The sequence below is a fragment of the Mustela putorius genome, unplaced genomic scaffold (assembly GCF_011764305.1).
Source record: "Mustela putorius furo isolate JIRA1106 unplaced genomic scaffold, ASM1176430v1.1 tig00000594_pilon_pilon_pilon, whole genome shotgun sequence".
NCBI lineage: Eukaryota > Metazoa > Chordata > Mammalia > Carnivora > Mustelidae > Mustela > Mustela putorius.
Genome location: NW_025421427.1, coordinates 961,960 through 977,214, shown reverse-complemented (window position 1 = coordinate 977,214; position 15,255 = coordinate 961,960). Strand labels below are relative to the sequence as shown.

The window sequence follows — 15,255 nt, the reverse complement described above, 5'->3', positions numbered from 1 at the left end:
TTTGACCTTACAGTTGTTCCTTATCCCCAGTGTATATTACAACAGCTCCATCTAGTAATAGGTATGAAGATGAGGGGGTAAGGAATCGAACATGGGAAAAAGTATGTATTAACATGGGAAAAAGTATGTATTAACTATGGTCCCCATATTCAGGAATCTGCTACTGTAAACATTACTTGAATAATTAAGTCTAGTTTTATGCTTTCTCATTTTGTATTTGTTAGTGCAAATCTGATAGTGATACTCCTGCTAAAATCTTCCGACAGCTTCTTTTGAACAACCTCACCCAAGTTTTGCACACTTTAGACCAAAGTATGTAAGACCAGATAGTTAAGAGAAGGCAGTTATGTGTGGGCTGTGTGTTGGGGTAGATAATACCCTGATTTACAGATTTATCTCTTACAAATTGAGATTCGGATTAAAGAAACAACGCTGCACTTTCTTGTCTTACTCAGTTGGAGGGTATGACAAGTACCATAGGCCGGATGGCTTAAATAACAAATGTTAAAGCAGATAGTGAGGCTCAAAGTGGATGCCTGGAGGCCAGCAAGGAGGAGGCCACGGCCGGCTGTGGGGAAGGTCAGGGGCCCTCCCGGCAGCGTCCGCGAGAAGCCGGATCCCACCAGACACGCCCAAGATGGCGGCGCCACGACCGGAAACCCCTGAGCCGGTGAAGAAACCCTGCTTCCGGCTCCCAGTAATGATTATTCTGCCTCCTCGTTAACAACTGTCCAAAAAAGACAGAAACCCAGTCTCTGAGGGACACAGCTCTCTCTTTCCCTCTTGAGCCGCCTGCTCCCATATCTCGAGAGTGTAACTTTTCGCTTTGATAAACTTCTGGCTTCTGTCACGTGTCCCCTGTGTACATGTCTGTCCTTGAACTCCTCCTCAGCACAAGAAAGAGAACCTTTCGTGGACTCCTTTGGGTTTGCCTTGAGTCGGGGCCCTAGGGCCCAGGGTCTCCCCAGTTCACCCAGCCACTCCGTTATTTCTCACAGTTCCGGAGTCTGGGAAGTACAAGACCAAGGTGCGGGCAGATTCAGTGTCTGCTCAGGACCTGTCTCCTGGCTTGTAGGCGTCCCCATCTCCCCGTGTGCTCACGTGATTTGTTTGTGGGCGGGGGCGGGGGCGGGGGAAGGTGTTCTGGTCTCTTCTTATAAGAGTGCTAATCTCAAATCTCATCATGGGGATTCTGCCCTTAAAACCTCTCTTTAATGGCTCACTCTCCTCTCGTCTGGGCCTCAACTATTCGTTTCGGAGCTTTCACCTAATGCTGCAAAGCTGGATTTTTTCCCGGTTGTGGATACGTGAAGTGATTTGCAGCATCTGGAGAACGAGAGCAGGCCAGTGGAAGGAAGCTCCTCTCGGAGTCCTTACAATTGTTTTATGTCACCTTCCATTTGCAAGGATAAGATTTTCAGAAAGTCTGTAGATTTTATCATTTCTCTAAAAAGAAAACACATCCCTTTTGAATTCCCCAGTGAAAGTAGTAAAAAGTAAGTTTTTCAAATACCATAGTTGACATAACTTTGATACTTATATTCATGTTAATGTATGTCAGAGGCATAAAAATGTCCAGAGCCCACCCCCCCCCACTCGCCCCCCTGCCAGGAAAGACTTGCAGCCCAGCTGCAGAGTGACTGTGGTCTGGAGCTGGGCAGCTGCTGAGCTCCCTCTGGCTTTGTCCCACTCCAGGTCACATCCTTGTCCATGGCAGCCCACAGTCCAGACAGAGCAAAATGAGGCTATAAAGACTGGCCCAGGGGAGTTTTTGCCTGGCATGGGGCATCACTGATAGGCAACCCAGGCGTCAGAGCTCCCACATTTGTCTGCCTTGTAGCACAGTCTGCCTTCCTCTTCTGTCCCATCCTTGTTCCTCTTCCTCCGTTCACAGCTGTTGGCCCCTCATCACATTTTGTGCCCCAAACTTCATCTGGGCATCTGCTCCCAGAGGACATGACCTGTGTGGCTATGCTACCATCTTTTTCCCGGGTCTCCTGCATTTGACTCTTGTTTTATTCAATAGGGCTTCTGCACACAAAGACTAGGAGTAGTGTAGGGACCCAGGACAGGCTGTCCTAAAGTGTATCACAATGGCACAGTGATTATCCTGAATGGGAGCTACTTGAAAAACAGCAGGCGCAGGGACATCACACCGAAAGCAGGAAATAAATCTCTTCTATTCAAGTCACCCTCCCAGGGCTGAGATGTAAAAGATACCCTTATCACCAGAGACAGGAAATTGAGAGCCAAGAAAGCTGTAAAAACAAACTTTGTTACTTCTTTACTAATCTACTACTTCAACCCAACTTTTAATTAGAATTCCTAACTAATCCAGGCTCCCAAACATCTGTTTTCTTTATCCTGTCAAATCCGCACAATTTTTTTTCTCTTTGTTTAAAACATATAAAAACTGCCTGCTTTGGTCATTCTTTCAGGTGTCAAATTCATTACTGGACCTCTCCATACACATTATAAAACTTTTTTTCTCCTGTTAACCCGTTTCATCAAATTAATTCTTAGTCCTGCTAGAAGGAACTCGGACAGAGGAAATTTTCTCCCCTCCATTCAGTAGCAAATAAATCTGTGTGTATTGAAGTATAAAGTGTGAGCTCCTAACTCTTTGTTTGTGAACCATATGATAAAGTTAGTTTTACTTTTAGTATCTTTTTGCTTGTTTTTTAAATGGGTTGGAGTCCATAGATTTTCACATCTAGTTGATTTGTATTATCAAATTTATTAACTCAGAGCTCAGGAGTGCTATTGTTTCTGATCACTCATACACATTAATTTACACACCCTACAAAGTCCTATATTGTGCTGCCACCTCCTGCTTTTCCATCATAGCCTTCAGGGCCTGCAGGCTGATTCCACAAGCTTTCTGTCTTAAGGCCTTTGCATTTTCAGTTCCGTCTACTTGGAATTCTCCCCGAATACCTACCTGGCTCGTCTCTTTTGATTTATGTAGGTCTCTGATCAGTTACCCTTTATCTAAAGTAGGAGTTCCCATTATGCTCTATAGCTTCTCTCTTTTCTTCATAGGATACTTACCTATCACCTTACCTATTTATGTTTTTTTGTCTCCGCTGCCTGGAAGTAGCTCCCAGAGGCAGATATATTCTAGATTGCACCCACTGTTGTGTCCTGAGCTGAGTGAATTAAGCAAATACATGTGTTCCAAAGAAATAGGACAAAGGATTTACTAACGTGGGCTTCAGTACGTTGTGTATCTTTAATCAATATCAGACTAACTCCCTTCAGAGTGAAATCCTAAAGAAAATGTAAATGGCCACGAACAATCCCAACATCTGGTGAAAATGAAGTCAAGCTGTCCTTTCTGAGAACTCTACTATACTCAAATTGCTTGTTGTCCTGGGAAAATAGTTCATGCATTCTAGCTTTACTTTACTTTTGGCCGCTTAAAACCAGTAATTGGTAAGACCCTCACTAAAATGGGCTCAGGGACTTGCCCGTTTGGTTCCTTTTATAATTATATAGCCAACTTTTCACCCTGAACGATCTCCAAGTTGGCCTTCCTATAGGTGTGACTACGTATAGGAATATCAGTCGGGTTCCTCCTCCTAAAACACTTGATGGGATTACTCCCCCCCCCCCCCAACAAAACGAGAGTGCAGGTCAAGTGTATCAGCTTTTTCTTTGAAATGGTAGGTGGCTCTGAAAAGAGCCTTTGGTTTTCAATGTCCCTAACCTTGCTCCTCTTTATTTGGTTTTGTGGTGGCTCTCGGTCTTCTTGGGCAGCAGCACGGCCTGGATGTTGGGCAGCACGCCGCCCTGCGCGATGGTGACGCGGCCCAGCAGCTTGTTGAGCTCCTCGTCGTTGCGGATGGCCAGCTGCAGGTGGCGCGGGATGATGCGCGTCTTCTTGTTGTCGCGCGCCGCGTTGCCCGCCAGCTCCAGGATCTCGGCCGTCAGGTACTCGAGCACGGCCGCCAGGTACACGGGCGCGCCGGCCCCGACCCGCTCCGAGTAGTTGCCCTTGCGGAGCAGGCGGTGCACGCGGCCCACCGGGAACTGCAGACCCGCCCGCGACGAGCGTGTCTTGGCCTTGGCGCGCGCCTTGCCGCCCTGCTTCCCGCGTCCGGACATTGCGAACTCAACCACACTGGGAGGAACTGCCGAAGTTCAAACGCCACCCGAGCACTCTTTATAACCCCCGTTGAGCGCGAAAAAGGAGGTTTCTCATTGGTTAAGATTGCAGCTTCTTCTTAACCAATGGAAGTGCAGTTCTGGGATCCTTGCATTCTCATTGGGCAGAACTAACTTCTGACGTTGCCTTGAATGGCCACCAATCAGACACGGGACTGTAATTTACACCTTATTTGCATAAGGTTTCTGTATAAAAGGGACTAGTCGCACTGGGCTCACATTCTTTTTTCCGTTTTTCTTTTTACCTTGAGCGTTTTTGGCATATTTTCCGAATCATGCCTGAACCCGCCAAGTCGGCGCCGGCCCCGAAGAAGGGCTCCAAGAAGGCGGTGACCAAGGCGCAGAAGAAGGACGGCAAGAAGCGCAAGCGCAGCCGCAAGGAGAGCTACTCGGTGTACGTGTACAAGGTGCTGAAGCAGGTGCACCCCGACACCGGCATCTCGTCCAAGGCCATGGGCATCATGAACTCGTTCGTCAACGACATCTTCGAGCGCATCGCGGGCGAGGCGTCCCGCCTGGCGCACTACAACAAGCGCTCGACCATCACGTCCAGGGAGATCCAGACGGCCGTGCGCCTGCTGCTGCCCGGGGAGCTGGCCAAGCACGCCGTGTCCGAGGGCACCAAGGCCGTCACCAAGTACACCAGCGCCAAGTAACCTCGCTAAGTAAGCATATTTAAACTTAACCCAAAGGCTCTTTTCAGAGCCACTAAGTTTTCGGTAAGAGAGCTGGAAATACTCGGCCGGGATCGAGGCTTCATTTCCAGGCAGTTACCCCGGGGCGGTTATGCGGATTCCATTGCTCTGAGTAACGCGCGCTGTGCTCTTTAACTGCCTTTGGCCGGAAGGAACCAGATGTACCGCGCGGCGTCTGTCGCCTTTAAAGGACGTTAACGCAAGTGTGTTCTGTGTGTGAGCGCAAAGAATTCCTGTCTCTGGCGTGAAAGTGTATCCTTTGGTTCTGTGCGAGAGTGGCTTCCTGTTTAAATCCTAACAGCCTGGGTCTTGTGGCCTTTGTCCGTTGTAGTTACAATTTGCGTTTATGTATTAGTAAATTCAGTCCCCACTGATTGACCAAAATCCGCCTTGTTGCTCAGCAGCCATCTCCTGTCCCAGGCAATTGCTAATGGCGGAAGGGGCATTAAGTTGACAGCGTTGCCTCAAGCTTTAAAAAGTTGGCCTCTCCAGCCCACAAGGGATCGGGACCTTGGCGGACCATCGGCGGGGCGGGGCGGGGTGGGGGGGGGGGGGGTCTGCAAGTAAACAGCTTTTCTCCCGAATAAGGAAATGGAATACTGGAGCTCACAAAAAAGATAGGCGGCTAGTTTACTAGTTTGTTACACATGTGGCTAGAGAGCTAATAAGTGGTAGGTGGTATAATGGGGAAAAACAAGGGCACATAAATAAGTGGAATCCTGTGCCTCTGATAATTTGAGCAAATTAAAGTCTGCAACAGTTTGCCTATTTGTACAAGAACATTGATCTGAACTTTGTGATTTCAGCCGCTAAATTCTGCTCTCCAGAGCCAGTACGAAATCTGTGTGAACAGAGTGAGAGAATAAGTGACTTTCTCAGTCCCAGTCAGACCTACTGTAGGAAAGACTGGAATAATTGGGTCAGATTGGGATAGAGGCACATCTTGTACCTGTCGGAAGCTCTCAGTTCTGCACCAGGACTGCAACCCCTTCTCTGTGATGGCTTCTCTAGTTACCTAGAGAGTGGTTAAAAATATTACAGGTATGGGTTATAGAATATAATATTTGTGACTTGGTCGACTTGGCTGTCAGCACATATATTTTGCCAATTTAAAATAAAATCTATCTCAGAAGATTAGGAAAGCATTTAGCACAAATTTGAATTAACTTATAGGCATGGTTTCTTCTCTTTCACTCCACCTTTGTTTATTACAGTGCCTTGCAAATTTTAGGCTTTTGGTTAATCAACCATTGCTTATTAAGAAAATAGGAAGACCAGTCCGTTAATCAGTAATTTCAGAAAAGCCTTACTCTTCAACCCAAATAATGAGATAAACAGCCTCAATTTTTTGGTCTGCAGTTCTTTGGCGAATTAAGGGAAACGGAAATAACTCCTATATGAACAGGCATCATTTGCAAACTACTGAAACTCTAAACCCAACATTATTAAACATGACTCCAAAATAGCCAAAAAACTTCTAAGAAACTGAACAACTTTATTATAATCAGAGAAGTGCAACTTAAATACATGAGATTTAGTTTAGCAAATGTGGACTGGCAAAAAATTAGTCTGCACTAGTGAAATGTTGAAGATGGGGAGTAACAGGAACTCAGTACTTGTGGAGTATGGGGGTATAAAACAAAAATAACCCCGGAACACAAGTTGCTCATTTCATGTTCAATATGCAGACCCCCTTACTAAGCAGCGCCTCTCCTAGATCTGCACACACAGAAGGATACAGCTGTGTACAACGCCCATAGCAGTGTGATTTGTAATGGGAAATACAGCAATTTAAAATTTTCAGCATAGTACCTAGGTCCTACAGTGTAGAGGAGCAGTACGTTTTCAAGACCCTTGCTAGAGCTCCCTCCCCGCAGCTCCGCTTAACCAAACACATTTTTAAGGCGTCTGCTGTGTGGATCTTATCACTTTGCTTATACCCTTCACCCTGACATTAAGGTCTAAATTCAAAAGAACAGAAAATTAGTGTGGGGTGCGGTGCTTTAGATCTAAGACCTCCACAGTCTTGAGACTTTGGGTTAGATTAATGACCCAGGATCTACCAGATACATGCGATTCTTACGTCGTTGGTTAGCAGTAATTCAGGTGCCAAACGTCAAGAGTACCTGGGCCTCTAGTCATTTTGCTGGCACTAAAAACCCACAGCGGCTCTACCGAAATGACCCGTTTGGAGAAAAGCACTAAAGCTCTTTCAGGGAAAACTTGGGGGCCCTAAAAAGGGCCTTTTTGATATAAAGAATCTAAGATTACTTTGGTTTTTAACCGCCGAAGCCGTAGAGGGTGCGGCCCTGGCGCTTGAGCGCGTAGACCACGTCCATGGCCGTGACCGTCTTGCGCTTGGCGTGCTCCGTGTAGGTGACGGCGTCGCGGATCACGTTCTCCAGGAACACCTTGAGCACCCCGCGGGTCTCCTCGTAGATGAGGCCGGAGATGCGCTTGACGCCGCCGCGCCGGGCCAGCCGCCGGATGGCGGGCTTGGTGATGCCCTGGATGTTGTCGCGCAGCACCTTGCGGTGGCGCTTGGCGCCCCCCTTGCCCAGGCCCTTCCCGCCCTTGCCGCGACCAGACATTTCAGCGAACGTGAAAGCACAAAACTGCCCCCCGGCCGCGCAGCTCCTTTTTATCCGTAACCTCTGCGGACCGGAGTGAAAACAGGAAGACTGTGGCGGGAAGTCCCTCTGGGTTGGAGGAGGGGATCTGGAAAGGAACAGCCTGCTGCCAGGGCACTCGCTTTTGTTCACCGAGTGTAGCCTCTAGACCTAAGGCTCTTTGTTTCTTTTCTCTTGTCCCATCCTCGTGAAACGACACAACTTTAACACTGTAGAGGATACGTTTGAAAAAGAGAGAATAAAATATGCTGTTTTAATCTGCACATACATGCATGCATTTTCTTTTACTAACAGTATTTGCATAAGATTATACCATTTTGTAAAGGTTTTTCTCCTTGTTATGGCGGGGGGGGGGGGGGGGGATATGTTCCAAACACTAACTTCCTAGAAGTGGAACACGATGTGCTAATAGAGAATTTAAAGATCTTCCAGGGATATGGTTAAATTCTCTTCCACTGCCAAAGGGCTAACAACTTTCATTTTCAACAACAGTTATATTTTACTCATAATGAGTAGAACCATTTAAAAATATTTTTAAACTATAATAATCCAGACTTGGTTTCTTGTACAGAGCATTAATTTTTAAAAAGTTAACCGGCTGGCTAATCAGTATAACATATATTTTCTCCACTGGTTTGAGGAAATTAATTGTTTATATATGGAAAAGTTTACTTTAAAAAATTATTTCTTGAATTTTCACTGTTCTGTTGATCAGTCTCTGTGTACTGCTGAAGTATTATAATTATTTGAAACATTGAAAAATATCTTAGTATTTGGCTGTACATTTATTATGGTAAATTTATTAGCTTTGGAATATTGTGCCCTCCTAACCTGAAAAATACTGAATCTCTCCATCATATTAGGTCTTTCAATGTATCTCAGTAGTGTTGTTTTTTTTTCTAGATAAATATGATTTTTAAAAACTTTCTAAAACTTTCATTAACTACAAGAGCAATTAATTTGTCATAAACAAACAAGTAGAAAATTCAAATTCAGGGAAAAGAAAGTATACTTTGGTCTTTCTAAGAAAAAAATTTTTAATTTTTTTTAAGATTTTATTTGTCAGAGAGGGAGCACAAGCAAGGGGAGTAGCAGACAGAGAAAGAAGCAGACTCCCCACTGAGCAGGGAGCCACATATGGGGCTCAATCCCAGGACCCCAGGATTATGACCTCAGCTGAAGGCAGACGCTGAACTGACTGAGCTGTCCAGACACCCCTAAGAAATTCTTTATTAAAAGAATATACTTAATATGATATACTTAGTTAAATATATATAATAAACAAATATAAATACAATGATATACTTAGTTAAATATATATAGTATAAATGCATATACAATATTGCTTAAATTCTGAGAAATTTTAATGACTATTTTCAGCATTAGCATGGAATCCCCTTGTTATCCAATTATTTTCTTGCTATCCTTTATTTCAATGACTTACTTTTAGAGATGTTGCATTATAGTGTTTCCATTTAAATTTCATAAAGTAAATAAAAAGAATTTCTAAATGTCATTAAAATATTGAGATTTTTTTTTTCTGCATTTATGTTGCAATGAAAGAAAACTTGCCAAACTCGCTTGAAGAAACAATACTGATTCAGATAGTGGGAGGCAAAATCAGTATATATTAATAGAGGGGAGGGATAGCATAATTTATTTTAAGGGCAAATACAAATGGAAGATAAGAAACTGACTTTTCTCTGAAGGTCCCTCTATTCCCATTTTCTCTTTCAGAATTTCCTTCTCCTTTCCAATTGTATGTAAATCCTTCTGATGGGTAAATAAGCCTTTGGCCAGCCTCTTAATTTAGGAACTTTCCTCAAGGATCTTTGACTCCTTTATTTTGAAATGTAATCATCAAGGAAAACAGTACTCTATTTGTCAGTTTCTTGAAAAGGAAATTTAACTTCAGCTGGTACCTGAGACTACATTGCAAATCCTACCTGATGTAAAGGGTTGTATCCGATTAGTTCTAAAAAAAGTGAGATTTCTTTGTCTTTGCCATCTCTTTAGAAGATTGCCAGTGATGAGCCTAATATTCTGGCTTTATGCTTATTGAACAATAAAATTGTTTTCTTGGGGCACCTGGGTGGCTCAGTCTTTAGGCATCTGCCTTCAGCTCACGTAATGATCCCAGCGTCCTTGGACGGAGACCCGCATCAGGCTCCCTGCTCCGAGGGAAGCCTGCTTTCTCCCTCCCCCACTCTCCCTGCTTGAGCTCTCTCTCTATGTCTCTCTTTATCAAATAAATAAGTAAAATCTTAAAAAAACATTTTCCCCCTTATATTTCCCCAACATTAGTTCATTGACATACCTTTTACAGACCTTACTCTCTCTACTTTAAAAATAAGTAAAATTCCCACCAACCAGTAGCCTCCCTCTTCATCTGATTTAATGGATACTTGCATAACACTAGTCATGATAGAAGGTAGCAATGGATGGATATCTGAAAAGTTGGTCAGGCTCTTTATAGTTTCTGAAATTGATAGCCAAAGGCATTTATTTATTTATAAACCTACAGTATATTATTTTGTAAAAATACAAAGCTTTTTCTTTTTCTGTTTTAAAAGATTTCATTTTATTTATTTGACACAGAAAGACACAGCAAGAGAGGGAACACAAGCAGGGGCAGTGGGAGCGGAAGAAGCAGGCTCTCCACTGAGCAAGGAGACCGACATGGGGCTCGATCCCAGAACCTAGATCATGACCTGAGCCGAAGGCAGAGGCTTTAACCCACTACACCACCCAGGCGCCCCCTTAACCAAAATTTCAATGGAGAATTTGGTTTTCTCATCCTTTACCAGATGGAATATTGGCAGGAAAGTGATGGACTCCAGGAGGAAAGTGAATGTCATCTGCTAGGCCCCAAGACCTGACCTTTGCTGTCCACCTGCTTGTACTCATTGATGTTTGTCCCACATTTCTTCTTTCCAGCTGATCTCTTAGCTCTGGCAGCTGACCCCAGGAGCAGTATCCCGTGATGGAAAGTGAACCTACCCTTCAAGCATTAACAACCGACCAGACCATCCAGACCAGTTTGAACTAATCAGGACTCCGACCTGTGCGGGTGGATCACTGAGTGACCCACGGAGTGACTTACAGTGACCTGTACTTCATTATCATACTAAAATCTGCCCAAGGAGCACAAGGCTCATTTCCATAACACACAATGTGAGTCTAGGCATGTTTTTTAAGGCGCATGTGAGGCTATGCCTGCCTATACATACAAGGACAAGGCTCATCTTCCTACATATTCACCCTAACCCTATATAAAAGGAACCCATTCACCCTTGCCTGGGGAGTCATGGTTTTGGAAGTTACTCCATGTGGTTTCCTTATTTGCTGTAGATAAAGTTTCCTTTGTGGGAAAACTCACCTGGTGCAGTTTCTTTTTTAAAGATTTTATGTATTTGAGAGAGAAGAGAGCCAGGGAGTTGCTGAGGGAGTGGGACAAGCAGACACCATGAGTGCAAATCCCAGGGCTGGGTGCTATCCCACAACAGAGGATCATGACTTGAGCCAAAATCAAGAGTCCGGCACTTAACTGACTGAGCCACCTGGTGCAGTTTCTATCTGTGATTCCCAGGGGAATGAACTCGCACATGAGTTGCCTTACAATGGTACAGGTTTTCAGTGTTTATTTTGTGTATTATTTCTAAAAAGCAGTCACTGCCATCAGTGTCTTCCAGTTTGCTTTATTCCACATGAGAGAAATCAGGCCTCCTAGTCCCCTTTGATTCGGGCTGCAGCTGCAAATAAATTGATTAGGAACCATGGGGGGGGAAGGAGCAGAATACAGCCAAGGCAAGGGCAGGTCATCAGGCTAAAGGAAGGACTGGTAACCATCCTTCCCTCCTCTTGCCTCTGTCCCCTCTCCCCCAATCTCCCTACAACGCCCACATGGTTTTCTTATTGTTTCTCTGCACTATTATAAAAAGTCCTCATCAAGCCTATGGAACGTGAAAGGAGTAGATCGTTCGAATTGTCTGTAAGGGATATATGAATATCTACAAATATAAGAAAAAGCGCTCAATTACATTAATCTAGAACATTGGGGGGGGAGCCTTAAAAGTATGGTAAAGAGACAGCTTTCCTTTGTTTAAAACTTTTGTTTAGAAATATTGTTATCATTTAGAAATATAATGCAGATTTCAGATTTTTTATTAGTATAGACCTAATACTGTACTAATAAATACAAATATTAGCATTAGGTATTAAAAGATAGCTTAATAGGCCATCCCAGAATATTCCACGCTGACGTAAGGTTGATTCTGAGCTGAAGGCACTTGAGATGAAGCAGAGAGAAGAAACGCTCTTTGTCTTTCCACTTATTCGCCTAAAAGCAGGAAGTAGATTTACAAAGCTGTCCCTCCTTCCCTCTCTACCAGGAGGGACAAAGGTTAATCCCAGCGTCTGGGTAGGCAGTTAGTTTAGGCTCTACCGGGATACCCCGAGGCCATCAAGGCGGAGGCCACCGCCCACTGTGCGGAAGATCAGAGGCAGGTCAGGGTGCGGAAGATCAGAGGCAGGTCAGGGTAGCGTCAAGCCGGATCCCACCAGTCAGGCCCAAGATGGCGGCGCCACGACCCGGAAACCCCTGAGCCGGTGAAGAGACCCTGCTTCAGGCCCAAGTAATAACTATTCTGCCCGCTGGTTAACAACTGTCAGTGAAAGAAACCCTAACTCCAGGACGCATGGTTCTCCCTCTTGAGCTCACCATGGTCTCTCACATCCTGAGTGTTCTTTGGTTTCAATAAACTTTCCTGCTTGTACCCCTCATGCACTGTGTTGCATCTGCCCTTGAATTCTTTCTCGTGAGGAGACCAAGAGCCTTCAGCGACATCTTTGATATGGGTTGGATCCAGACCTCAGGGCCCAGGTCTCCCAGTCCACCCAGCAACACTAGTAGGCAGCTTTAGACCTTTTATCAGTGGAGAGGGCCCCAACTTAAATCTGCCTAACAAACTTGATTCTTTTTTTCCTGGTAAACTTCCCATAACGAACTTCCCCTCACCTTTTGTGGTAGGCTTATAAGGGCTGAGGGCAGGATGCCCCAAAGATGGGCTTTTTTGCTGAAATTATTCTGAGCTGAATACAATAAAGACCCTGTGGGCTCGAGAGAAACTTTTGTCCCTCCCATAGGTACATAGAAAAATCTAAATTGGGGTCGTTCCCAGAAGAGGATTATTAACAGAGGTAAACGTTTTCCAAGGGACCCATCTCTTGTGGAGGCCAAAAAAACCAAGGCTGTTTTTTGTCAAGTCTAGCCTTGACATGAAGTACAGCCATCTTGGCCCCGGCAGCCATCTTAGGCCTTCGTGACCGGTAAATGACTCCTGGCTCCAGGAAGACTGACCAGGTTTTTGAAAGACCAGCGGATCCCCTTACCCAAGAATCCAACACTGCCACTGGATGCAATCAGCAAGAGGTTCTTTATTGTTACGCAGGCGGCTGCGGGTGGTCAGCTCGCGCCTGCGGGTGGTCAGCAGCTCCTGCTAGCTGAGCACACCCGGCTGGGGTGGCGCCGGGTTTTTATAAACAGGTACAAACAAGTTTTGGGTGGGGCGCAACTGATTGGTTGACAATTAGAACTTTTGAAAAAGGCATACGTGGAGTTTGCTGATTGGCTTTGGGGATCCGCGCGCAAAGAGAGAGGCGGGAAGGGGGTACAAGCTGATTGGTTCTGAGGGCCCGCGCGGGGGAGGAGAGAGGCAGGGAGGGGGAACAAGAAGGGGGAAGGTAGGAATGCCATCATGGCGTCTTCTATTATTTCTATAAGCCAAGCAGTTACAGAAGGGCAAAAGAGCAATTAATAACCTAATTTACGCCTAAAAGCCAGCGGTTCACAGAAAAGGAAACAAGCGGTTAGTTATCCTATCTATCTTCTAGGGGAGGGGTCTTTCATTTTGAAAACAAAACACCATACCAAAAACTAATTAGGAATAGGATAGCTTAAGGAGGTAACAAGTCATGTCAGGAGTAGGATAGCTTGACGTTGTAATAAATCATGTCAGAAATAGGACAGCTTAACACTCTAAAAAATCACAAGAACATAGGGATGCCATCGTAGCCCAATCACCTACTGCCAATCCACCCCTACTCTGTCTTTAAAAACTCTGACTGTAATCTGGTTCAGTGTCCAAGCCACTACTCCGCTGCGCAGGGTATACTTGGTCCCAAGCTTAAGCATGTCATCTCAGGATCCAAGTCCCTACTCCCCTGTGTCAGGTATACTTGGGCCCAAGCTTAATCTTGTCAAATAAACCCTCGTGTGTGATTACATCGGTGTTTGGCTCCCTGGTGGTCTCTCAGATGCAAAAACTCGGACATAACATCTCTATGGCAGGGCAAACATCTAATTACGGAACACCCGCCCTTCTTACTGCCTCATGAAGGTCATCCCTTCCCTCTGAAATCCCAGACGCCGAAGTTCAGAATGAGATATATGCCTTCTTTTGCCTGTCTTTGGAATTTCCAGGTCTGTGTGTATTCCCTGTACAAATGCTATTAAATTAGACTTTTCTCCTGTTAATCTTTCTCAAGTCTGTTGGATTCCTAGTCCAGCCAGAAGGACCCTTGAAGGGGACAGGAATTCTTGCTCCCTGACAAGCGGAAGACCGTATTTAAACGGTCTTCCGTTTAAAACGATATTTTTAAGGCACCTTAGGGGTTCCTGGTTGTCTGCAGTGTGGCTCCCATATGTACACAAGGTACACATGTTAGAAAGGAGACAGCAAGCCCCACATGGAGTCACTTGAATAAACCCCACATCAGCAAACCAAGATTTAATACCTAATCTAGTCACAATCTCACTCCCCTGGAGTCCCACTGCCACCCCCAGGAATGTAACCTTTAGCCAAATGCAATTAACCTAGTCGGCTAGTGAGATAATCCACTCAATAGGCCCGCCCCTTTAGAAAGATGACCTTGCCTGAAACAATGCATTCTTAGCTGCTAATAGTTTCTTTTTTCTGCCACCTTTCACCTTTAAAAGCCTTTTCTTTTCTATAGCTCCCCAGAACGCCTTTGTATTGCCGGGTGGGATGTTACCTGCTCTGTGAATCATTGAATAAAGCCAATTTGACCTTTAAATTTACTCAGTTGAATTTTTCTTCTTTAGCAATGTTAATAAAAGTCTCCGTGTTTTTCTCTTTGGAAAACTGTCTTTTATTACAGGGATCTCAGATGAACACTCAGAAGAGTAGAGGAAAAGTCATTTTTCTTTCCCTAAAATTGGAAGACATATTTAAGGACAGAACAATTGAATAATGAGTAAAATCATTTGGGTCACACAGCTTCTAAAAAGTCCATCAAAAAGTCAAATATCTGGGGCGCCTGGGTGGCTCAGTGGGTTAAAGCCTCTGCCTTCGGCTCGGGTCATGATCCCAGCATCCTGGGATCGAGCCCCGCATCGGGTTCTCTGCTCAGCAGGGAGCCTGCTTCCTCCTCTCTCTCTGCCTGCCTCTCTGCTTACTTGTGGTCTCTGTCTGTCAAGTAAATAAATAAAATCTTTAAAAAAAAAAAAAAAAGTCAAATATCTTACTATGGGAGGGGATGCATCTGAGTGCTTCTCATTGTTAGATACTGCCATCAGTGTTCATTTTCATTCCAAAAAGTCATATTTACACTAGGACTAGAAGTTGTTTACAAAAAAAAAAAAAAAGTAGTTATGTTTTAAGTACAAGAAATAGGAACAAGGGTATGAATATTAATATGACATATTAATAGACTTTGTTAAAGAAATCCCAGATAGGAAGTGG

The 15,255-nt window shown here is 44.6% G+C and overlaps 3 protein-coding genes across 3 annotated transcripts; 1 reads left to right on the top strand and 2 right to left on the bottom strand.

Moving 5' to 3' along the window:
* Nucleotides 1–3,666: 3,666 nt before the first annotated feature.
* Nucleotides 3,667–4,138, bottom strand: LOC123392654 (histone H2A type 1-H-like). The gene has a single exon (XM_045082274.1). The coding sequence runs from the start codon at nt 4,105–4,107 to the stop codon at nt 3,721–3,723; it is 387 nt and encodes a 128-aa protein (XP_044938209.1). The 5' UTR covers nt 4,108–4,138; the 3' UTR covers nt 3,667–3,720.
* A 250-nt stretch (nt 4,139–4,388) lies between these two features.
* LOC101692158 (histone H2B type 1-K) lies at nt 4,389–12,274 on the top strand. Its single transcript, XM_045082278.1, has 2 exons — nt 4,389–4,832; nt 10,430–12,274. The coding sequence occupies exon 1, from the start codon at nt 4,443–4,445 to the stop codon at nt 4,821–4,823; it is 381 nt and encodes a 126-aa protein (XP_044938213.1). The 5' UTR covers nt 4,389–4,442; the 3' UTR covers nt 4,824–4,832; nt 10,430–12,274.
* Nucleotides 7,086–7,482, bottom strand: LOC123392668 (histone H4). Its single transcript, XM_045082299.1, has one exon. It carries the CDS (start codon nt 7,451–7,453, stop codon nt 7,142–7,144), a length of 312 nt encoding a protein of 103 aa, XP_044938234.1. The 5' UTR covers nt 7,454–7,482; the 3' UTR covers nt 7,086–7,141.
* Nucleotides 12,275–15,255: the final 2,981 nt, after the last annotated feature.